The 24865-nt window shown below is 38.2% G+C and overlaps 1 protein-coding gene across 35 annotated transcripts in view; it reads left to right on the forward strand.

Annotated features, from left to right (window-relative positions):
• PPEF1 (protein phosphatase with EF-hand domain 1) overlaps positions 1-24865 on the forward strand; it is a 147528-nt gene that overhangs the window by 115974 nt on the left and 6689 nt on the right. For all 35 annotated transcript variants that reach the window (XM_070289812.1, XM_070289833.1, XM_070289817.1 and 32 more), the window contains 4 exons: positions 3100-3243; positions 10693-10878; positions 12275-12417; positions 20684-20790. In XM_070289812.1, coding sequence (XP_070145913.1) covers positions 3100-3243; positions 10693-10878; positions 12275-12417; positions 20684-20790 — 580 coding nt within the window. The remainder of the gene's footprint in view (positions 1-3099; positions 3244-10692; positions 10879-12274; positions 12418-20683; positions 20791-24865) is intronic.

The following is a 24865-nucleotide window of genomic DNA, read 5'->3' on the forward strand; positions in this document are numbered from 1 at the left end:
GGGGAACCACCTGGGCATGACGACCAGTGGCAGCTCTGAGCCTGGTGATCATGTGCGGTCCTAGTGAGAAACCTAAACCCTGCTCCTCAGGACTGTCAATCAAATTCCTGCCAATCTAGGCAAGGGGAATCTAGAACCAGAATTTAATTTGATGTGGACATGTGATTCCTGTTCACCTTGAGTTTTTACAGTCCTTATACCTTTATATACATATGAATGATTATATTGTCACCAACTCCTTCTCATCCTTCTAATTTCAGCTTAAGCATACCCCTTCCCTGGAAAGCCCTCCACAACCTCCAGACTAGATCAGGTCCCCGTCTGTTTGCTCTCAAGCCCCTTGTACCTCTCCTTCATAACAGTTACCAAAATTAAATAAGCGATTATGGTACTATTTGTTTACCATCTTCCTCTGTTTCTCTAGTTCACTGATATAACTCCAGCACCTAAGATGTAGACAGGATTAATGTTTGTTGAATACTTCCTAAGAGAATTAAGGCTGAAATAGGGCAAACCTAAGGTAAAACTGGATAAAAACTTTTTTTTACAACTCCTTTCCTGATTCTGTGCTGATTTTACATACCCCCTCCCCAGCCTCACCCAGTGATAACCATACTTCCTGGTTTACACCTGTTGTCTTGGTGTGGGTGTTAATACCACCTCCCTTCACTCTCCAATTGCAATAAATTGTAGGGCCACCCTAATTTAAGGTACCTTTCTTAGCATCTCAGCAAATAGTCAAGCCAATAAGATGTTTGAATCAACATGAGATAGTAATTGTTAACATAATGAGTGGATATGATTCTAGCCAAGAGCAAGGGAACAGGATGTTTTTGTCAGTCAAATATTGGCAAGCGCATGGCAGGAATGCGACACTCCACCACCACTGGCCCTGTGACAACAGCACTAATCAGCTGTGGCAGCCACTACTAATTGATCAGATTGAAAACTTTTCCTTTCCTGAGGTTAGCCTGAGAAGCCAGTCCTCTCTCGGGCTTTTTGAGATATTAAGAGCATTTTTCTGAAATGTCCATTACTATTTCTGTGGAGACCCTAAATTGAGAGCCACCTTAACCTAGTAAACACTGTGAAGCTCTGACATCAGACAGATGTAGCTAACATTACATCTACTACATCCTGCTTCTGCTCCTTCCTGGCTGGGTGACTGGGTAAGGTACCAATGATTTCTAAGCCTCAGTTCCCACATCTGTGCACTAAAGCTAAAAAATACCTACCATATTGAATTGCTGGGAAGGTTAAATATAATTACCTAGATGAAAAAGATGGCATAGAGTAAGCTCTGATCATAAAGCTCTCTTCTCCAACTCTGTCCTCTTTTTCATGATACTTAAAACTGAGGTTTAAATTTCAGTCACCAAGAGAGACCCTGGGGAGAAATTTTGAGGCCAGAAATTTTCCCAGGATACCTCACATTTCACCCCCTTTGGGGATCATTGTTCCACCTACTGTTAAGACTAGCTTTAAAGGTAGAAATTTGACTGGTATGTTTTTTGTCTACTCTGCTAGAACGAAGTTGAACTGGTAGCACATGTTCTTTGTATGAAATATAATGAAAGTAGTAGGTTTAAGCCTTTGGAACTCTATCAGATGAGATACAAAGACAGATTTTCAGGTTAGTTTTATAACCCCCACTTGCCCTTGTTTGGACCTCCAAATGTAGGGGTGAACATACTTCCTGGTTTACACCTGCTGTATGATTTAGTTGCTCATGGGGGAGGGGTAGAGTTGGGGGAACTCGATGACAACCTCCACTGCAGGTTCATTAAAGGTATTTTTAAAGTGGGCAGGTTGGAAAGAGGGGGAGGTGAATGCAGAGGGACAGAGAAGGAAGACTATAATACTTAAGCCTCTGGTTTAGTATTGTTCAAACTCCTTGGCAGAGGTTATAGGAAGAGATTGCTAATAGGACCCCCAGGAGAAAATGATGATGTGGCACCCAGCGGGGACTGGGCAGTATCCTGATCCCACATGGCTTTGAAAACAGAAGAGCCACAGTACTTAAGAGACCATGTGGCTTTGTCCTGCCCGATGACCTTATCAGAAGTGAATTGTGTGGACCCAAGTCCAGAGTTTCCTCCCAAAATACTCTGCTCTGCCTAAGACCTGGAGACATTTGCTGGACAGGAGACAGGGAGGTAGGCTGTGAGCTCACTAATAATAGCTGAGATTAAATTCCAACGATCTCAATGAGATAGGACCTCAGAATATGGTTTGCTTTTATTTTTGAAAAATAAAGGTAAGATTTTCTAGATACCCTAGTTTATAGAAGAAACTTAAGTGCCTACCTCAGAGAATTGTCTATCGCTGAACTAAGGCTTCCAATGTAATAGAACCATTGCTTTAAATTGTTTTGTATAAAGGTATGGTGCTACAAAGAAGTATAAAATTGCAGTCTCAAATTATGTAAGGGAACATAGAATGGATTATAATAATTGATGTACTGTCAGAAAGACATTTTGTTTCCAAAGAAATATATCACCTTTGTTACTAGGATTAGATGTAATGTTCAGTTGCTGGCAGGTCAGACTGAGAACCCAGTGCACTTAAGTTAGAAGGCTTCCAAAGTTTTCAGTTTATGTCCCCTTTGTGAACTTTCTTGGACATAGATATACTTTCTCTCATTTCTCCTGGAAAACACAACAAAAAGAAAAGCAGCCATCCTCTTAAGAGGTGTTTCTGAACTCCAGGCCTATTTGTTCTCTCTTAGCTCTATGTATAGATAAAGGCTCAGAGGGAGACTCATTTTCCCTTAGCATCTTCCATTTCCCGTCACAACGCCAAAAAACATGTCTCCACTGACATCTGTGCCTCTGGGGTCTTTTAGAAACTCTAATGGGAAACTTTCCCTGTAAGACAGTGTCTCTAGTTGAAAAATGTGCAAACAGAGCTTAACAGGCCCAGTTTATAGAGATCAGTGCATCAGTAAGATGAAGGAGGTAGGTGAGATGAAACAGGTGATCATGTATTTTCCATTGAGTTGAGGCTCAATAATATAGACAAAATAGCAGCTAGTGCTGAAGTTTCTACATGCAGCACACTAAGCAAAGGGCTTGGCTAAAGCGTGAATTTGTTTTGTAGATGAGATCTGTGCTGATGCCACCAATTCCAATGGATGGAGACCGTGCTGAGAAGAGAAATAAATTGGGTACAACCACTGTGGCTCAGGGAATCAGAACAAGTGGATCCTTTTCTGAACAATTAACAAAGCAGGAATGGGAGCAGGTGAGTAATCAGACTGTTCACTAAAGTGACAGTGAAGATGCAGCGTAGATGATCCCTAATAATATATAAAAAGTGACTTACCTTTCTCAGCAGACCATATCCTTTTCTCACAATCCATTACTGTATTTTAACAGCTTAATTGAAATATCATTCAAATGCCATATAATTCACTCACTTAAAGTATATAATTCATTGAGTTTGGTGTATTAAAAATGTACAACTATCCCCACAATCTAAATTTAGAATATTTTCATCACCTGGAAAAGGAACTTCACATACTATTACCCGTCACTTCCCATTTTCTTCCCATCCCTGCAGATTAGACCTTTTGGTCTTAGTAGATTTGTCTGTTCTGGATGTATTATAGAAAAGGACCCATACAGTGTGTGATCTTTTGTCTCTGGCTCCTTTTACTCAGTCAGACTAAAAGATTAGTGCTTTTGCTTTGAGTTTTGATGTTGTATCTAAGAAGCCATTGCCTAACCCCAAATCATGAAGATTTATTCCTGTGTTTTCCTCTGAAAATTTTATAGTTTCACCTCTTACCTTTAGGTGTCTGATCCATTTTGAGTTAATTTTTGTGGATAGTGTGAGGTAGCTGTCCAAATTCATTTTATTGCATGTGGATATCCAATTATTCCAGCACCATTTGTTAAAAAGACTTCCTCTCATTGAATTTTCTTGGCACCCTTATGAAAATCAATTGTCCATAAATATGAAGGTTTATTTCTAAACTCTTGATTCTATCCAGTGATTTATATGTCTATCCTTATGTCAGGATAACACAGTTTTGATCACTATAGCTTTATAGAAAGTTTTGAAACTGTAAAGTGTGAGTTCTCCAGCTTTCTTCTTTTTCAAGATTGTTTTGACTGTTCTGGGTCCCTTGAATTTCCATATGAATTTTAGAGTCAGCTTGTCAATCTCTATCAAAAAAAAGAGCTGGAATTTTGGTAGAGATTGCCTTGAATTTGTGGATCAATTTAGATACTATTGCAATCTTAACAATATTGTATCTTTAATTCCATGAATGTGTGAAGACTTTCTGTTTGTTTAGATCTTTCATTTCAACAGTGCTTTGTAATCACATACATGGAAACACTTGTTAAAGTTATTCCTAATTTATTCCCAAATACTTTTGACACTATATTAAGTAGAATTGTTTTCTTAATTACATTTTGGGTTGTTCATTGCTGGTATATATTGACTTTTATATACTGATCTCATGTTGTCAACCTTGATAAACTTGTTTATTCTAACTGTTTTTAGTGGATTCCCTGGGACTTTGTATTAAATAAAAACAAGAACATGCTTCTTTCTTTCCACTCTGGCTGCCTTTTATTTCTTTTTCTCACTTCATTGTCCTGTCTAGAACCTTTAGTACAGTGCTGAAAAATAGAAGTGGTCAGAGTAGACATCCTTGTCTAATTCCTAATATTAGGGGGGAGCATTCAGTCTTTCCCATTAAGTATATTAGTTGTTTGTTTATATGTTAACTATCCCTCATCAGATTGAGGAATTTCTCTTCTGTGCCTACTTTCTTGGGTGTTTTTTTACCATGAAAGAGTATTGGACTTTGTCAAATGCATTTCTGTATCTGTTAGGATGATCATGTATTATTTGGTCTTTATTCTACTAATGTGGTATATTACATTGATTGATTTCAGATGTTAAGCCAATCTTACATTTCTGGGATAAATCCCACTTGGTCATGGCATAGAATCCATTTTATCTGTTGTTGGCTTCATTTTGCTACTTTTTGAGAATTTATATATATATATATATATTCATAAAGGATATTAGTCTGTAGTTCTCTTTCTTGTGATGTCTTTGGTATTATTGTAAAATCGACCTCATAGGATGAGATAGGAAGTATTATCTCCTCTATCTATTTTTTTGGAGGAATTTGCGTGAAGGATTGATATTAATTCTTCAAATGTGTAGTAGAATTCATCAGTGAAGCCTTCTGAGCCTGGGCTTTTTTCTTTGTAGGCAGTTTTAAAACGACTAATTCAGTCTTCTTTCTTGCTATAGTTCTATTCAGATTTTTTACTTTTTGAGTAGTTGTATCTTGGCATCAGCAGTGGCCACAGGACTAGAAAAGGTCAGTTTTCATTCCAATCCCAAAGAAATGCCAAAGAATGCTCAAACTACCGCACAATTGCACTCATCTCACACGCTAGTAAAGTAATGCTCAAAATTATCCAAGCCAGGCTTCAGCAATACGTGGACCGTGAACTCCCAGATGTTCAAGCTGGTTTTAGAGAAAGCAGAGGAACCAGATATCAAATTGCCAATATCTGCTGGATCATTGAAAAAGCGAGAGAGTTCCAGAAAAACATCTATTTCTGCTTTGTTGACTATGCCAAAGTCTTTGACTGTGTGGATCACAATAAACTGTGGAAAATTCTGAGAGAGATGGGAATACCAGACCACCTGACCTACCTCTTGAGAAGCCTATATGCAGGTCAGGAAGCAACAGTTAGAACTGGACATGGAACAACAGACTGGTTCCAAATAGGAAAAGGAGTATGTCAAGGCTGTATATTGTCAACCTGCTTATTTAACTTCTATGCAGAGTACATCATGAGAAACGCTGGTCTGGAAGAAGCACAAGCTGGAATCAAGATTGCCAGGAGAAATATCAATAACCTCAGATATGCAGATGACACCACCCTTGTGGCAGAAAGTGAAGAGGAACTAAAAAGCCTCTTGATGAAAGTGAAAGAGGAGTGTGAAAAAGTTGGCTTAAAGCTCAACATTCAGAAAACGAAGATCATGGCATCGGGTCTCATCACTTCATGGTGAATAAAAAGGATGATGCCAAAAAGATTGGAGTTGCACAAGAAGAAAATCATGGCATCTGAAAGCCTGGATGAGTTAGAATTATAGAGGGATGGAGCCTTAAGAAATGGGAGGGAGGAACCTGGTGGCCATTATTCTATAATAGAACCTCTCCTCATTCCAACAACGTAGATGAGGCGTCTTACAGACTCAGTGTACATGACTGGAACTGACACAGGGTAAAATTGACCAGGATTTCATTCCCAATATTTTAATAATTTCAATTGTACCTTTAATTTTTTTTCTTCATTTTTTGGTATGTCATGGTCATGCACACTTCAGTTAGATAGAGTTGACATTTTCAGACTAAAAACACAATTGCTTTAATTTCTTACTATCTATGAGCCATATTGCAATAAAGATCATAGACTGTTTGTTCCATAATCATGGAAGTGCATGATTCCTGGCAGAGGACTATGATGTAAGTCTCATTTTATAGTCCCTGAGATGTAGCGGAAATGTGTGTACTCAGAGCTGTGTCATCATATAGAAACAAGCGTAACCTGTTTAGGACAGATGTGTAAGAAGGAGGAGGCCAGAAAGGTTTAAAAAATAATTTTAATTATTTATATCCTGAGTGACTCCTTTCTCTTAATTTGCTTCACAAGTATTTGTTGAGTACCTACTATTTGTCAGGGACTGTTCTAAGCTTTTGAGAAAGTAATTGAACTCAGATCTGTTCCCTCATGGAGTTCACTTTCTAGGCATAGGAGCTAAATAATGTAAATATATATGTATATATGAAGTCATGTTATTTATATTACATATATAATTATATAATAGTAAGTAAATATGTTAAGTGAGACGTTCTGTGGAAAAAATTAAAACTAGAACAAGGTTAGGAGAAACCATGAACTTGAGGTGTAGGGGACAGGGTTGTAATTTTAAATAGTTGCAATTTAAATTTTGTAGTCACTTGGCTAGTCACTGAATGATAGAGCAGGATTTGATCCCAGGCCTGACTTTAATGCCCATGCTCTTTTTCTGAAGGGAAAGATGACAAGAGTGGTAGGAGGTCTCAGGAAAGAAATGAACTACTCTAGTCTCCCCTTGTTCAACGAGGTGATGGGTAGACAGGCGTAGGCCTCTGATGACATATAGGTACCTGCTGGAAGGTTGCGATGAGCACAGCTTTTAAAATGACATGTTCAAAAGCTGGAAGGAAGACACATAACTAACGGAACATACAGAAGTGAATCTACAGTATTAGTGTCTTAGAAGAGAAGCATTTCAATATATCTTTCAGAGCTAGTATCTCTCCCCAAAGCATACTTTTGAAAACAGGATTACTTAAAACTGTAGACAGGCATGGGACACTTCTTGCAGGATTTATTTTGGATTTAAGAGGTTTAAAGGCTGTGACACAAATAGAGTTTTGTTGACCAGGTCATATAAAAGTTGTCATTCAGTAAAATCTTTCCAATTTTTAGTTTGAAAATTTTCAGGAAGAAATGTTGTAAATACTCTTTCATGCCCTCACCACCCCAAAGGCCCTTGCATTTCAGAGGAGAGGATGTTGTTGAGAAGAGAGAGGAATTTGTTTCACCAGCAAAGGGCCCTTTATAGCATTCTTTGTGAGCCTCAGAGTTAGATGTCTATTGTGGTCATGGAGTGGGTAAACCTAGTCAAGTGGATGAATTCTTGACAAAGAAAAGAATTGCAGAACTCATTGAATGGATGATTCTGAAGAAGCTCACTTTTATAAAATTAATACCCCTTATGACCCTTTATGATTTTGAACCAAAGAAAAGTGAATGTTACCTCTATCTTCCTCATTTTGTTGAGGAGTCAGCTAAGGCCCAAGTAGGTTCCCAGGTGACACAGGTGACACCTGAAGAGCTTTTCATGGCCAGTGCTTATTCTAGTTCAACAGAGTTCCAGCATATGTACATTTAATTTATGTAGATTTCAACTATATGCATCTGGCAAAAAGAAGAAAAAAGTGTAAAATTTTAGTTTCATATAACTCATCATATATTGTACATTATCACAGATATAAAGTGTTCACACATCCCTATGTTTGTATAAGGTTTCGTATACAAGATCATGTATAATGTGCTTTAAGAGTAATTTAGAATGTTTTCCTGGGGTAATTTTGGCTGTAAATGGCTTGCATCTCAGGTAGGAATTTAGAAGTTAATTCTCTCCTTATAAAATGCACCTCCTTGTGTTCCATGTTTTCACTTTCGTTTTATTAAAGGTTAAGTCATGTCTCCAAAACATGAATTCATGGTGTAAAATTCAGATATGACTCAATTTCAAATGCAAATGTTATTTTTGTTATGAACACCAGCAAAATAAATGGATTTCATTGTGTTTATTTGTAGGGTAGGGTTCTGCCTGTGTGAGAATTTGATGGGGGAGAAAGGAGAATCCTGATACTACTACTATTCTTTATGTGGTTTTAATTCTCACTGAAATCAGTCATCAAAAAATCAGTCATCTTCAAGTGTTTGGGATATGCCCGGTGCAGGGTTTCTCCAGTTCTGATGAGATACTTAGCATTCTACAGCAGTTTTTCTTTTCTCTCCACCTCACTGTCTTTCCCCTTACTTATTTCTAGCTCCCCTTCAATACCAAACCTGTAAATGGGTCAGGTTTAGTGGGACAGCCATTTCAGGTCTTTTTTCTCTTTTTTAAGATTGCTTAATTTATTTTAATTGGAGGATAATTACTTTATATATTGTGATGGTTTTTGCCATACATCGACATGAATCAGCCATGGGTGTACATGTGTCCCCCATATTGAACATCCATCCCACCTCCCTCCCCACCCCATCCCTCTGGGTTGTTCCAGAGCACCGGCTTCGAGTGCCCTGCTTCACGCATCAAACTTGCACTGGTCATCTGTTTTGCATGTGGTAGTATACATGTTTCAGTGCTATTATCCCACCCTGGCCTTCTCCCACATAATCCAAAAGTCTGTTCCTGACTTCTGTGGTTTTTTTGCTGCCTTGCATATAGGATCATCATTAACTGTCTTTCTAAACTCCATATATATATATGTGTGTTAATATATAGTATTTGTGTTTCTCTTTATGACTTACTTCACTCTGTATAACAGGCTCCAGTTTTATCCACCTCATTAGAACTGACTCAAATGTGTTCCATTGTGTGTATGTACCACAACTTCCTTACCATTCGTCTGCTGATGGACATCTAGGTTGCTTCCATGTCCTGGCTATTGTAAACAGTGCTGCGATGAACATTGGGGTACACGTGTCTCTTTCAGTTCTGGTTTCCTTGGTGGGTATGGCCAGCAGTGGGATTGCTGGGTCATATGGCAGTTCTATTTCCAGTTTTTTAAGGAATCTCCACACTGTTAGAACTTTGCAATACTTTATAAGTCATCTGGCCCAAACCTCTGATTTTAAAGAAAATGGGACCCAGAGATTTTTCTCAAGGTTGCATCACCCAATTGTGTCCGACTCTTTGCGACCCCATGGACTGTAGCACACCAGGCTTCCCTGTCCATCACCAACTCCTGGAGATTGCTCAAACTCATGTCCACCTAGTCGGTGATGCCATCCAACCATCTCATCCTCTGTGGTCCCCTTCTCCTCCTGCCTTCAGTCTCTGGTCTTTTCCAGTGAGTCAGTTCTTTGCATCAGGTGGCCAAAGTATTGGAGTTTCAGCTTCAGTGTCAGTCCTTTCAAAGAATATTCAGGACTGATTTCCTTTAAGATTGACTGGTTTGATCTCCAAGGTTGCATAGCTTTAGCTCTAAAGCTAGTTTTTCACACTACTGCTGAAGCTCCCATAGGAGATGTTTAAATAAAGAAATGTCTTATGTAGATTAGAGGTACAAACAGGGAGCCCCCAAATTTTATGAAAAATTCTTAGGAACTTGGGTCTTCAGTCCTGAGTATCATGCAGCCTGCATTTGCTGTTTCAACTCCAAAAGGAAATGTTATACCAATAACATACTTGTGGATTCAAGAGAACACATTGTGGAAACCAGTCAGTGGCTAAATATACTGCTGAAGCTGAGAATGAACTCATCAAGGGGTGGATAGGGCAAAAAGTGAAGGCGATGCTTTAGAAGCTATTCTTGGATGAACAGTTGACTATATCCATGATGGGGAAAGGCCTTCTCATGCTGTTTATTCAACAGGACAAAAACCAGGGCCAAAACCATAGCTGGGAGACCTAGCATACCTGTTTGAACATATTAAAAACACCAAATAAATGTGTGTTCATTGTGGGGAGTGACTTTCTCCTTTGAACATGGCAGTGAAGTTCTTTTTAAGAGAAAAGAGCTTGTAGATTCAGCAATTGTGAAATAATGGAGATAGAATTTTAAAAATGTAGATTTTTAAAAAGCCCAAAGCCTGATTCTTCATGATTACTAAACATTGGTGTGTTTGGTTACTGGGGATGAGTAAAATGGGATTGTGGTGGCTATGGGCATTGAAATTATTTTGGAAAAGATTCATGGAGGAGATGAGTATGAAACAGTTTTGAAAGAGGATTAGAGTTAGGAAATGGTGAGAAATAGTGAGACTTTGTGATAATGTGGGTTAATGTTTACGGAAAAGAAGTTGAACCGTAGAAAGATAAACTCTCACTTGTCAGTGACACCCTAATCTGGTTTGTTGTTCCAAGGTTATCGATATCCTTTGGAGTGATCCCAGAGGCAAAAGAGGCTGCTACCCAAACACGAACCGAGGAGGGGGCTGCTACTTTGGACCAGACATTACCTCCAAGATTCTTAATAAATACCAGTTGAAGATACTTGTTAGATCTCATGAATGTAAGCCTGAAGGGTATGAAATCTGCCATGATGGGAAGGTAAGCTAACAGTGTGGGTGACCTCCTCACCAACATCCCTCCCTCGAGGCCTAGTCTTTCTTTACAGGATGTCTGACTTCAAGGCCATGGGAAGATGTCTTCCCTAGTCCCAGAACAGAACTCCATGCTTTGGTAGACAAGAACAGGAGACTGTCGTGTTCACAGAGGTTGTTTGAAGGAGCCTCATTGTCCCTTACCCCAAGAGATACTTGGTTTATTTCTCTGATCTTCCTAATCGCAGCGATAGGAACTGACACAGGACCCTAAATACACACACACAAAGGCTTTGTTTTATGCTGATCTCAGAGCAAGCCTCCAGTAGTGGGATGAAGAGTGTATGTATCCTCCCAGAACACAGAAAAGTGACGGTGAATCTACTTTGCTCTCTTTTACCTTTTGTACTTGCCTGTGCAGAACAGAGCCACAAAACACACTGCCTTCTATTCACTGACTAGGGGAGCTCTACCAAGTCCCTCACTGTGGGCAGTTAGGCAGCAACCACTGAAATGGAGTGTGTTCTGCTTCTTCAGTGGTTTCTGATAGGCTAGAGAGGTGAGGTCTGAGGAGCTGGTTTCTGGTCCCAAGTTGTCCTGCAATGCCCCCCTTTCTCTTAGTGAACAGCAGTAGTTAAAAAGAAATACCAAATTTCATGGCCTTTCCTTCTATTTCAACACTTTCACTTTTCTTAACTCTCTTAATTCATTGCAGTCTCATCCTTTGCAAGATGGTAAGGCAAGTATTCTTTAGGGTTTATTTGTAGTAAAAAAAAAAAACAAACAGAAAAAAGCAGTGGCTTGTCTGAAGCGACATGTACATTCGGGCAGGACTAGGTCTAAATCAGCTTTCCTGTCACTAACAAGTATTATGCTCCAAGACTCCCCATCTTCCACCACACCCCAAGACTGGTTCCTTCCCAACAGAGTGGTCATGGTCCCTTATCTAGCCACTATCTCTCTGACCTTGAAGCACTGGTTTGATGGGGGCCTTGAGCCCTGTAAATTGGTCAGCTACAGACAAAAGAAAAGGACTGTGATATTACACAAGTTTTACTTTGAATACTCAAATGTCACAAGGAAAGAAAAATAAAAGCTTTACCCTGCTGGAAAATTGGAATTTACAAAACTGAGCAATAAGGAACTGAAATTGAACACAAGATTGCAAGGCCATGCACTGTGGGGATGAGTGGCTAGAAGTTAGTACTCATGGGGACAGTGATTTAAAAACCTTATTTCTCTTCAGTGGAATCACAGGAAATCCCATTAGACTTTGAGAATTTGTACGAATTTTGAACTTTGTATAATTTTTGGTTTTTAAGAATTAAGCTGTTTCTGACTTTATTGAAGGACCTTTTGAGAACTAACTGTATGTGAACCTGACATTCTTTTTCTTTAACCAGGTTATTACTGTATTTTCTGCGTCTAATTATTACGAAGAAGGTAGCAATCGAGGAGCTTACATCAGAATGAGTTCTGGTACGACCCCTCGGTTTTTCCAGTACCAAATAACTAAGGCAACGTGCCTCAGGCCTCTTTACCAAAGGTGTGTATACTCTAAGGAGCTTTCTGAGCTCTGGTAATGGTGACCACGTAGAACCAGTCCAGAGTGCCTAAGAGCAGCCTTGGGATTGAAGAAACTTACCTGTTACTCATTAGTATAAACAAAATGAAATAATTCCAGAAACCAAGTGGTGAATGTGCTCTTATTTGAAACCAAGAGCAGTAGTTCTAAAGCAGTCAGCATCCATGAACAGTCCCTATTTGAATGTAAAGAAAAGAAGGTCTCTGTACCTACCCAGTCCCATAAGCTCTCGCCTTTTCTGCCCCCAAACACAACCCAGTTGGCTCTGGCCTCTTTGTCCCTTCTCTACCCAGAAGTGTATATGATGGAGTTGAGTGTGTCTCCCTGTGTGATGGCATGCATACCTTACCTTTATTTCTCCCTTTGGCATTATCTTTTTAATATTTGTGTATTCTAAAACAAATATATTTGTTGTTAAGTGTGCTAAAACAAAGTTGTATAAAGAAAATGTTAGTGATCTCTCCCAGTACTTCTCAGTAATTTTTTTCCACAGAGGCAGCTGAAATTAATAGCCTGTAGGGGACCCTTCCACCCTCTTCTCCTTGCAAAAATATTCAAGCAATTTCTCATTCATTGAACTTAAATGTTGAGCACCTACTATGTGTCAGACACTGTTATAGGCACAGGTGATATTGAAATAAACAAAATAGGCAAAAGTCTTTTTCATCATCAAAGCATATCCCAGTGGAAGGAGAAAGGCAGTAAACAACATACATATATATATATTTTTTTTTTAACAAAGATAGAATCACACTGCACAGTCTATTCTGCAACTGACTCTTTCCCTAAAGATTATATCGTAAACATCATTCCAAGTTCGTACATGTAGACCTAACTCATTCTTTGTAGTTGATGCATAATATTCTATACTGTATATACCCCATAACAATTATGGATAGCTAAATCGTATTCAATTGATGGCCATCCAGATTGGTTTCAGGGTGTTGTACTTAAAAGGAGTACTGTAACAAACATTCCTCTGTGTGTATATGTGTAAATACATATATACACATATTCATAAGTTTTTAGTGCTTGTTTTAAACATAAAATTTAAAAATGTGGGATTTACATGTTTGAAATTTTGCTAGGTACTCCAAAAAAGTTGTCACAGTTAACAGTCTGGAAAACAGCATATTAATTTCTCCACATCCTCATTAATCTCCAATTTTATTACCCTTCTTCACTTTTGACAAACTGATGGATAAAAATGGTAAATCTAATTGTTTTAATTAGCAGTTTTTATACAGCTGAGTTTATCCACCTTGATTTTGGACATTGTGTTTTCTTTTTTTTGAATTTCCTGTTCATCATATTCCCCCATTTTACATTGGACCATTTGTCATTTTATGATATATTTTTAGGAATTTTTTGCATTTCAGGGATGGAGGACTTTTACAGGCATGTTGCATATATTTTGTTGATATCTTGATATTGCTTTAGTTCTATGAAATCACATTTTTATGATTTCATTTTAACTTTTGGATTTTCACCTGTGGTAGAAAAATGTCTCCATATAAATTTTATATTCAGTTCAGTTCAGTCTGTCCAACTCTTTGTAACCCCATGAACCGCAGCATGCCAGGACTCCGTGTTTATCACCAACTCCCAGAGTTCACCCAAACCTATGTCCATCGAGTTGGTGATGCCATCTCATCCTCTGTCGTCCCCTTCTCCTCCTGCCTTCAATCTTTCCCAGCATCAGGGTCTTTTCCAATGGGTCAGCTCTTCGCATGAGGTGGCCAAAGTATTGGAGTTTCAGCTTCAGCATCAGTCCTTCCAATGAACACCCAGGACTGATCTCCTTTACGATGGACTGGTTGGATCTCCTTGCAGTCCAAGGGGCTCTCAAGAGTCTTCTCCAACACCACAGTTCAAAAGCATCAATTCTTCAGCACTCAGCCTTCTTCACAGTCCAACTCTCACATCCATCCATGACCACAGGAAAAACCATAGCCTTGACTAGGCAGACCTTAGTTGGCAAAGTAATGTCTCTGCTTTTGAATATACTATCTAGGTTGGTCATAACTTTCCTTCCAAGGAGTAAGCGTCTTTTAATTTCATGGCTGCAGTCACCATCTACAGTGATTTTGGAGCCCCCAAAAATAAAGTCTGACACTGTTTCCACTGTTTCCCCATCTATTTGCCATGAAGTGATGGGACTGGATGCCATGATCTTGGTTTTCTGGAGTTTTAAGCCAACTTTTCACTCTCCTCCTTCACTTTCATCAAGAGGCTTTTTAGTTCCTCTTCACTTTCTGCCACAAGGGTGGTGTCATCTGCATATCTGAGGTTATTGATATTTCTCCCAGCAATCTTGATTCCAGCTTGTGCTTCTTCCAGCCCAGCGTTTCTCATGATGTACTCTGCATAGAAGTTAAATAAGCAGGGTGACAATATACAGCCTTGACGTACTCCTTTTCCTATTTGGAACCAGTCTGTTGTTCCACGTCCAGTTCCCTTTGTAACATGTGTCAATCTTTTTTTTTTTTAATGGCTGAATAACATTCCATTGTATCAGTAGACCCCATTTTCTTTGTTCATTTATCAGCTAATAGAAATGTGGATTAAGACTTCCTGGTGGTCCAGTGGTTGGGACTCTGAGCTCCCAATGCAGGGGGCATGGGTTTTATCCCTGGTTGGGGAACTAAGATTCCACATGCCACATGGCCAATAAATAAATTAAAATTTTTTTTTTTTAAAAGAAATGTAGATTGTTTCTACTTTTTGGCTACTGTGAATAATGTTTTGAACTTTGGTGGACAAGGTTTTGTTATACATTTGTTTAAATTTCTTTTGGGTATATACCTGAAAGTAGAATTACTGGATTATATAATAACTTATGTTTAATATTTGAGGAACTTGAAAGCTCTTTTCCAAGGGAATGCATGATTTTACATTCCCATCAGCAGTGTATGTGGATTCCAATTTCTCCAAATCCTTGACAACCCTTGTTGTGATCTTTTTGATTATAGCCATCTTAGTGGATGTGAGGTCTTGATTTTAATTTGTATTTCCTTACCTACCAGTGAATTTGAGGATTTTTTTGGTTCTTATTGGACATTTGTATATTGTCTTTGGAGAAATGTCTGTTTCTGATCCTTTTTCCTTTTTTTTTCTTTTGGCTGTTGCATGTGACTTATGGGATTTCAGATCCCTGACCAGGGATTGAACCCAAGCCCCATCAATGAAAGAATCAGAGTCCTAACCACTGTACTGCCAGAGAATTCCCACCTTTTTTCATTCTTAATTGAATTATTACACTTTTTACTATTACATTGTTAGAGTTGTTTATATATCCTATATTTGTGTCACTTATTAGATATTGTGGTTGTTCAGTTGCTAAGTCATATCTAAATCTTTGCAAACCTGAGGGATGCAGCATGCCAGGCAGCTCTGTCCTCCACAGTCACCTGGACTTTGTTCAGACTCATGTTCTCTGAGTTGGTGATTCCATCCTGTGTCACCCCCTCTTCTCCTCCTGTCCTCAATCTTTCCCAGCATCAGGGTCTTTTCCAATGAGTCAGCTCTTTGCATCAGGTGGCCAAAGTATTGGATCTTCAGTTTCAGCATTAGTCCTCCCAGTTCAGGGTTGATTTCCTTCAGGATTGACTGGTTTGATCTCCTTGCTGTCCAAGGGACTCTCAAGAGTCTCCTCCAACACCACAGTTCAAAAGCATCAATTCTTCAGTGCTTAGCTTTCTTCACAGTCCAATTCTCACATCCATACATGACTACTTGACAAACCATAGCTTTGACTAGACGGACCTTGGTTGGCAAAGTGATATCTCTCCTTTTTAATATGCTCAGATTGTTATGGCTTTCTTCCAAGGAGTGTCTTATTAATTTCATGGCTCCAGTCACCATCTGCAGTGATTTTGGAGCCCAAGAAAATAAAATGTGTCACTGCTTCCACTTTCCCCCCATCTATTTGCCATGAAGTGGTGGGACCGGATGCCATGATCTTAGTTTTCTGAATGTTGAGTTTTAAGCCAGCTTTTTTTACTCTCCTCTTTCACCCTCATCAAGAGGCTCTTTAGTTCCTCTTCACTGCCTACCATTAGAGTGGTATCATCTGCATATCTGAGGTTGTTGATACTACTTCTGGCAATCTTGATTACAGCTTGTGCTTCATCCAGCCAAATATTTCGCAGGATATACTCTGCATATAAGTTAAGTAAGCAGAGTGACAATATACAGCCTTGTCATTCTCCTTTCCCAATTTTGAACCAGTCCATTGTTTCATGTCCATTTTAACTGTTGTTTCTTGACCTGCATACAGGTTTTTCAGGAGACAGATAAGGTGGTCTGGTGTTCCCATCTCTTTAAGAGTTTTCCACAGTTTGTGGTGATTCACATAGTCAAACGTTTTAACATGGTCAGTGAAGCAGAAGTAGATGTTTTTCTGGAATCCCCTTGCCTTCTCTGTGAACCAACAAATGTTGGCAAAATTGATCTCTGGTTCTTCTGCTTCTTCAAAACCCAACTTTGTGCATCTAGAAGTTCTTAGTTCACATACTGCTGAAGCCTAGCTTGAAGGATACTGAGCATAACCTTGCTAGCATATGAAATGAGTGCCGTTGTCCAGTAGTTTGAACATTCTTTGGCATTGCCCTTTTTTGGGATTGGAATGAAAACTGACGTTTCCCAGCCTTTGGCAGCTGCTGAGTTTTCCAAATTTACTGACATATTGAGTGTAGCACTTTCACAGCATCATCTTTGAGGATTTGAAATAGCTCAGCTGGAATTCTGTCACCTCTGCTAGCTTTGTTTGTAGTAGTGATGCTTCCTAAGGCCCACTTGGCTTCATACTCCAAGATGTCTGGCTCTAGGTGAGTGACCATACCATCGTGGTTATCTGGGTCACTAAGACCTATTTTGTGTAGTTCTGTGTATTTTTTGCCACCTCTTTTTAATCTCTTCTCCTTCCTTAAGTACTTACTGTTTCTGTTCTTTATTGTGTCTGTCTTTAGATGAAATGTTCCCTTGATATCTCTAGTTTTCTTGAAGAGATCTCTAGTCTTCCTCATTCTGTTGTTTCCCTCTATTTCTTTGCATTGTTCACTAAGAAGCCCTTATCTCTCCTTGCTATTCTCTGGAACTCTACATTCAGTTCTTTCCCTTTCTCCCTTGCCTTTCTCTTTTCTTCTATTCTCAGCTATTCTAATGCCTCCTCAGACAAGCACTTTGTCCTCCCACATTTCTTTTTCTTGGGTATGGTTTTGGTCACCACCTCCTGTACAGTGTTACAAACCTCCATTGGTAGTTTTTCAGGCAGTCTTGTCTACTAGATCTAATCATTTAAATCTATTTGTCACCTCCATTGTATAATCATAAGAGATTTGATTTAGGTCATACCTGAATGGCCTAGTGACTTTCCCTACTTTAAGTCTGAATTTTGTAATGAGCTCATGATCTGAGCCACAGTCAGCTCCTAGTCTTGTTTTTGCTGACTATATAGAGCTTCTCCATCTTTGGCTGCAAAGAACACAATCAATCTGATTTCAGTATTGGCCATTTGATGATATCCATGTGTAGAGTCCTCCCAGGTGTTGTTGTAAGAGGGTGTTTCCTGTGAACAGTGTGTTCTCTTAACAAAACTCTGTTAGCCTTTGCCCTGCTTCATTTTGTACTCCAAGGCCCAACTTGCCTGTTACTCTGGGAAATCTCTTGACTTCCTGCCTTTGCATTCCAATCCCCTATGATGAAAAGGACATCTTTTTTGGGTGTTAGTTCTAGAAGGTCTTGTAGGTCTTCATAGAACAGGTCAACTTCAGCATTTTGATATCAGTGGTTGGGGCATAGATTTGGATTACTATGATGCTGAGTGGTTTGCCTTGGAAATGAACTGAGACCATTCTGTTGTTTCTGAGACTGCACCCAAATACTGCTTTTCAGACTCTTGTTGACTATGAGGACTACTACATTTCTTCTAAGGGATTTTTGCCCACAATAGTAGATATAATTGTCATCTGAATTAAATTTGCCCATTCCCGTCCATTTTAGTTTACTGATTCCTAAGATGTCGATGTTCATTCTTGCCATCTCCTGCTTGACCACATTCAGTTTACCTTGATTCATGGACCTAACATTCCAGGTTCCTATGTAATATTGTTCTTTACAGCACTGGACTTTAGTTTCACCACCAGGTACATCCACAACTGAGCATTGTTTCTGCTTTGGCCCAACTGCTTCATTCTTTCTGGAACTATTAGTAATTGCCCTCTGCTTTTCCCCAGTAGCATATTGGACACCTTCTGATGTGGGGGGCTCATCTTCTGGTGTCATGTCTTTTTTCCTTTTCATATTGTTCATGGAATTCTCATGGCAAGAATACTGGAATGGTTTGCCATCCCCTCCTCCAGTGGACCACATTTTGTCAGAACTCTCCACTATGACCTGTCTGTCTGCCTTAAGTGGCCCTGCACAGCATGGCTCATAGTTTCATTGAGTTATGCAAGCCCCTTCACCACGAGAAGGCTGTGATCCATCAAGGGATTATTAGATATATGATTTGTAAATTGTCTCTCCTATTCTATAGGATGTATTTTTATCTTCTTGATGTTATTATTTGCAGCACCAAAGTTTTAAATTTTGATGAAATAAAATATATCTATTTTCTCTACTTTGCTTGTGATGATGTATCTAAGAAGATATTGCCTAACTCAGAGTCATGAAAATTTATTCTGTGTTTTCTTCCAGTAATTTAATAAATTATCTTTATAGATTAAGCTCTTACATTTGATTTATATTTGACTCATTTTGAGTTTATTTTTGTGTATGGTATGAGGTAGGGGGTCCAACTTTATTCTTTAAAATACGGATATTTAATTGTCCCAGCAACATCAGTTAGAAAGACTATCCCTCCCCTATTTGACTGTCTTGACACAGTTGTCCAAAATCAATTGACCGTAAAGGTGTGGGTTTATTTCTGGACTTTAAGTTGTATTCCATTGACCTATATATCTGTCCTAATGTGAGTGACACACTGTCTTGATTAGTAAAGATTTTTTTGTAAGTTTGAAATTGGGAAATGTGAGTTGAATTTGGCTCTTCTTTTTTAAGATTGATTTCCATGTGAATTTTAGAATCAGCTTGTCAATTTCTGCAAAAATGCCCACTGGGATTTTGATAAGGATTATTTTGAATCTGTAGATCAATTTGGAGCTATTGCCATTTTCTTGACTGATTGGTTCTTTTATCATTATAAAATATCCCTCTTTATCTCTAGTAATAGCTTTTGTCTTAAAATCTATTTTGTTTACTATAAATTTGGCCACTCTAACTCTCTTATGGTCGGTGTTTACATGGTATACTTTTTCCTTTTAAACTCTTTATATCTTTGAAGCTAAAGTGTGTCTCCTATGGACAACATATAGTTGGATCTTGTTTTTTTAATCCAGTCTCACAATCTCTGTTTTTTAAATTTATTTATCCATTCACCTATGATGTTATTTTTGATACGGTTGGATTTGCTTATGCCATTTTGCTTTTTTGAGGGATATGTGACTGATAACTGCTTTGTTCCTCTGTCCTTCCTTTATTGTGAATTTATTTTTGTAAATGGTCTGAGGTAGAAATTTAGCATCCAGACATTGAGTTAATTATGCTAGCCCCCATTTTAAAAAACTGTCCTTTTCTACTGAATTTTAATACCTGCTTCATCATATATATTGTTCCCATATATAGTTAGCTGTATTTATGAAAATTCCATTGTATTCTATTCATGTATGTATCTGTCTTCTCTTGTGTCAATGCCTGCTCTTTAGTTTAAGTAAGTTAAGATAAATTCCAGCATCTTCTATAGCAAGTCCCTCTGTTTTCCTTCTTGTCTTGGACATTCTCATGCACTAATTGTTCATGTGAATCTTTGAAACCAAAAAGAAAACACTAGTGATAATCCTTTTAAAATTTCACAAAACGTGCACACGTACATATAAACACATTCACCACCTAATAATATGTTATGTGTGAGGTTAAGCAACTTATTTAATGTAGAATCTGGTAAATGGCAACACAGTATACCCAGAGGGATGTTGTGGGGAGGGAGGTGAGAGGGGGATTCATGTTTGGGATCGCATGTACACCCGTGGTGGATTCATGTCAATGTATGGCAAAACCAATACAGTATTGTAAAGTAAAATAAAGTAAAAATAAAAATTAAAAAAAAAAAGAAACAGAACAGAATGACTTATGTAACTTTCACCTAACAATTATTTTCTTAATATAGGGTGAATGCTATTGAAAGTAGTGCCATCAGGATGTTAAAAGAGAGAATGATTTCACGAAAAACTGACCTCATTCGAGCTTTCCAACTTCAAGACCGCAATAAATCAGGTAAAAAAAAAAAAATGTAATGCTTACCATTTCTGAACATCCCAGGTTCTATACAGGTTAGTTTTCATTTTCTTTGCTGCCTTAAAAGTTCAGTTTTCTACTTTTACCACTGAAGGATGATAGAGATAAAATATAATCCATTATATGCTTAGAAAAAAGCGTATTCTTGCTTTTCAATAAGCGACTTTCAACTTAACAACAACAACCCTGAGTTAGACTTCTATTCTGGTAGTGTGTGAGACTAGACACTCTCAAAAGTCCTCCTGTTAAGAGACAGCTAGAGTCTAGAGGATGCCGGATTTTAATGCATTTACCAGCCTCACAGTAATTAAAGTAAATCTCTAGGCTATATTTCTTCTCCCTGCTAGTGGATTTTTGAAGCTGCATGTTGGAGCATGGAGCAGCAAGCAAGCATCATAGGCTCGATTGTCTTGGGGGCAAATGCTAATATTGTTGTAGCAGTCAATCTTGGGGTTAACTGTAGGATAGTAGAAAAAATGAGTAAGCTGAATTTGAGACTTCCAGCATTAAACCTAGATCCTCAAAGTGACCAGAGTAATCCTAGGTCTGTAGTGCCCTGACTCCTGGCAAGCAAATGCAAATCCACGTTCATGGGAAGTGTCCCTAATTTGCGCCACTAATATATCCAGAAAGTGAGATCAATTAATATGAGGTCACAACCAAAGATCCCCAAACAAACAAGGAGAACATGAGTGAGAGTCAGCAGGAACAATAAGCAACAGATTTAGTTTCTCGAGGATATCATATATTGGGATTATCAAATGCAAAGTAAAAATTACTAGGAAAGAAAATGTTTAAAGAAATGAAAGATGGAGTCACAAGTATGCATTTTAAAATGATTTAAAGAACCATTTTTGTTTTATATAGATATAAAAATAACTTGTTCAAAACCATAATGAATGGGTTAAATACAAGATTAGATATTACTAAAAAAATAGAAAGATTAAGAATAAAATGTTTAATATACATCGAATCACGGTCCCAGGAGGAGAGACTGTAAGAGAGAATATATTTTGCATGATAATGGCTGAGAGTTTTCCAGAATTGAAAGAACTCATACTCATAGGTAAAGAGGAACAGTGATTCTCAAATAGGATAAATAAAATCAAATTCACACCTACACACATTTGTGGTGAAACTACACATACCAACAGCAAAAAGAAAATCTTAGAAGCAAGCAGAAGAAACACACATTGCTCAAGAGACAACAGTTAGAGTGACATCAGACTTCTCAAAAGTTGCAGCAGAAGCCAGTAGACAGTGGAATCATATGTACAGGCTGTCCCCAATTTATGGTGGTTTGACTTACGAGGTTTTGACTTTAAAATTGTATGAAAGCCATATACATTGAGAAACATATTTTGAATTTTGACCTTTTCCCAGACGAGCAATATATAATATGATGCTCTCTCATGCTGGGTGGTAGCATTGAGCCACAGTTCCCAGCCATCCAGGTGATCACAAGGGTAAACAACTGATAGATTTACAACCATCCCGTACTCATACAGCCATTCCATTTTTCACTTTCAGTACATTATTCAATAAATTACATGAGATAGTCAATACTTTACTATAAAATAGGGGCTTTGTATTAGATGATTTTGCCCAGCTCTAGGCTAATGTAAGTGTTTTGAGCACATTTAAGGTAGGCTAGGCTAAGCTATGTTGTTCAGTAGGTTAGGTGTGTTAAATGCATTTTTTACTTATTATATCTGCAACTAATTATAGGTTTATTGGGCTATAACCTCATTTTAAGTCTAGAAAGATCTATAGAAAACACTGAAAAAGTGGGAACAACTCTGTTAATATCAGACAAAGTAGACTTCAAGGAGATACACATTACTAGAACTGTAAAGAGATCCTTTATAATAATACTCAGTTTTCTAATTGAATCCATTTTAAATGTGTGTGTACCTATTTATATAGTCTCCTTAAAAACTATGTAAAACATGTGTTTGTTAGCCATCCGTATGTCTTCTTTGGAGAAATGTCTATTTAGTTCTTTGGCCCATTTTTTGATTGGGTCGTTTATTTTTCTGGAATTGAGCTGCATAAGTTGCTTGTATATTTTTGAGATTAATTGTTTGTCAGTTGCTTCATTTGCTATTATTTTTCTCCCATTCAGAAGGCTGTCTTTTCACCTTGCTTATATTTTCCTTTGTTGCGCAGAAGCTTTTAATTTTAATTAGATCCCATTTGTTTATTTTTGCTTTTATTTCCAGAATTCTGGGAGGTGGATCATAGAGGATCCTGCTGTGATTTATGTCTGAGAGTGTTTTGCCTATGTTCTCCTCTAGGAGTTATAGTTTCTGATCTTACATTTAGATCTTTAATCCATTTTGAGTTTATTTTTGTGTGCGGTGTTAGAAAGTGATCTAGTTTCATTCTTTTACAAGTGGTTGACCAGTTTTCCCAGCACCACTTGTTAAAGAGATTGTCTTTACTCCATTGTATATTCTTGCCTCCTTTGTCAAAGATAAGGTGTCCATATGTGTGTGGATTTATCTCTGGGCTTTCTGTTTTGTTCCATTGATCTATATGTCTGTCTTTGTGCCAGTACCATACTGTCTTGATGACTGTGGCTTTGTAGTAGAGCCTGAAGTCAGGCAAGTTGATTCCTCCAGTTCCATTCTTCTTTCTCAAGATTGCTTTGGCTATTCGAGGTTTTTTGTATTTCCATACAAATCTTGAAATTATTTGTTCTAGTTCTGTGAAAAATGTGGCTGGTAGCTTGATAGGGATTGCATTGAATTTGTAAATTGCTTTGGGTAGTATACTCATTTTCACTATATTGATTCTTCCGATCCATGAACATGGTATATTTCTCCATCTATTAGTGTCCTCTTTGATTTCTTTCATCAGTGTTTTATGGTTTTCTATATATAGGTCTTTAGTTTCTTTAGGTAGATATATTCCTAAGTATTTTATTCTTTTTGTTGCAATGGTGAATGGAATTGATTCCTTAATTTCTTTTTCTACTTTCTCATTATTCGTGTATAGGAATGCAAGGGATTTCTGTGTGTTGATTTTATATCCTGCAACTTTACTATATTCATTGATGAGCTCTAGTAATTTTCTGGTGGAGTCTTTAGGGTTTTCCATGTAGAGGATCATGTCATCTGCAAACAGTGAGAGTTTTACTTCTTCTTTTCCAATTTGGATTCCTTTTATTTCTTTTTCTGCTCTGATTGCTGTGGCCAAAACTTCCAGAACTATGTTGAATAGTAGCGGTGAAAGTGGACACCCATACGGATGGCTAACAAACACATGAAAAGATGCTCAACATCACTCATTATTAGAGAAATGCAAATCAAAACCACAATGAGGTACCACTTCACACCAGTCAGAATGGCTGCGATCCAAAAATCTGCAAGCAATAAATGCTGGAGAGGGTGTGGAGAAAAGGGAACCCTCCTACACTGTTGGTGGGAATGCAAACTAGTACAGCCACTATGGAGAACAGTGTGGAGATTCCTTAAAAAATTGCAAATAGAACTACCTTATGACCCAGCAATCCCACTTCTGGGCATACACACTGAGGAAACCAGAATTGAAAGAGACACATGTACCCCAATGTTCATCGCAGCACTGTTTATAATAGCCAGGACATGGAAACAACCTAGATGTCCATCAGCAGATGAATGGATAAGAAAGCTGTGGTACATATACACAATGGAGTATTACTCAGCCGTAAAAAAGAATTCATTTGAATCAGTTCTGATGAGATGGATGAAACTGGAGCCGATTATACAGAGTGAAGTAAGCCAGAAAGAAAAACACCAATACAGTATACTAACACATATATATGGAATTTAGGAAGATGGCAATGATGACCCTGTATGCAAGACAGGGAAAGAGACACAGATGTGTATAATGGACTTTTGGACTCAGAGGGAGAGGGAGAGGGAGGGATGATTTGGGAGAATGACATTCTAACATGTATACTATCATGTAAGAATCGAATCGCCAGTCTATGTCTGACGCAGGATGCAGCATGCTTGGGGCTGGTGCATGGGGATGACCCAGAGAGATGTTATGGGGAGGGAGGTGGGAG

The sequence above is a fragment of the Ovis canadensis genome, chromosome X (genome assembly GCF_042477335.2).
Source record: "Ovis canadensis isolate MfBH-ARS-UI-01 breed Bighorn chromosome X, ARS-UI_OviCan_v2, whole genome shotgun sequence".
Taxonomy (NCBI): Eukaryota; Metazoa; Chordata; class Mammalia; order Artiodactyla; family Bovidae; genus Ovis; species Ovis canadensis.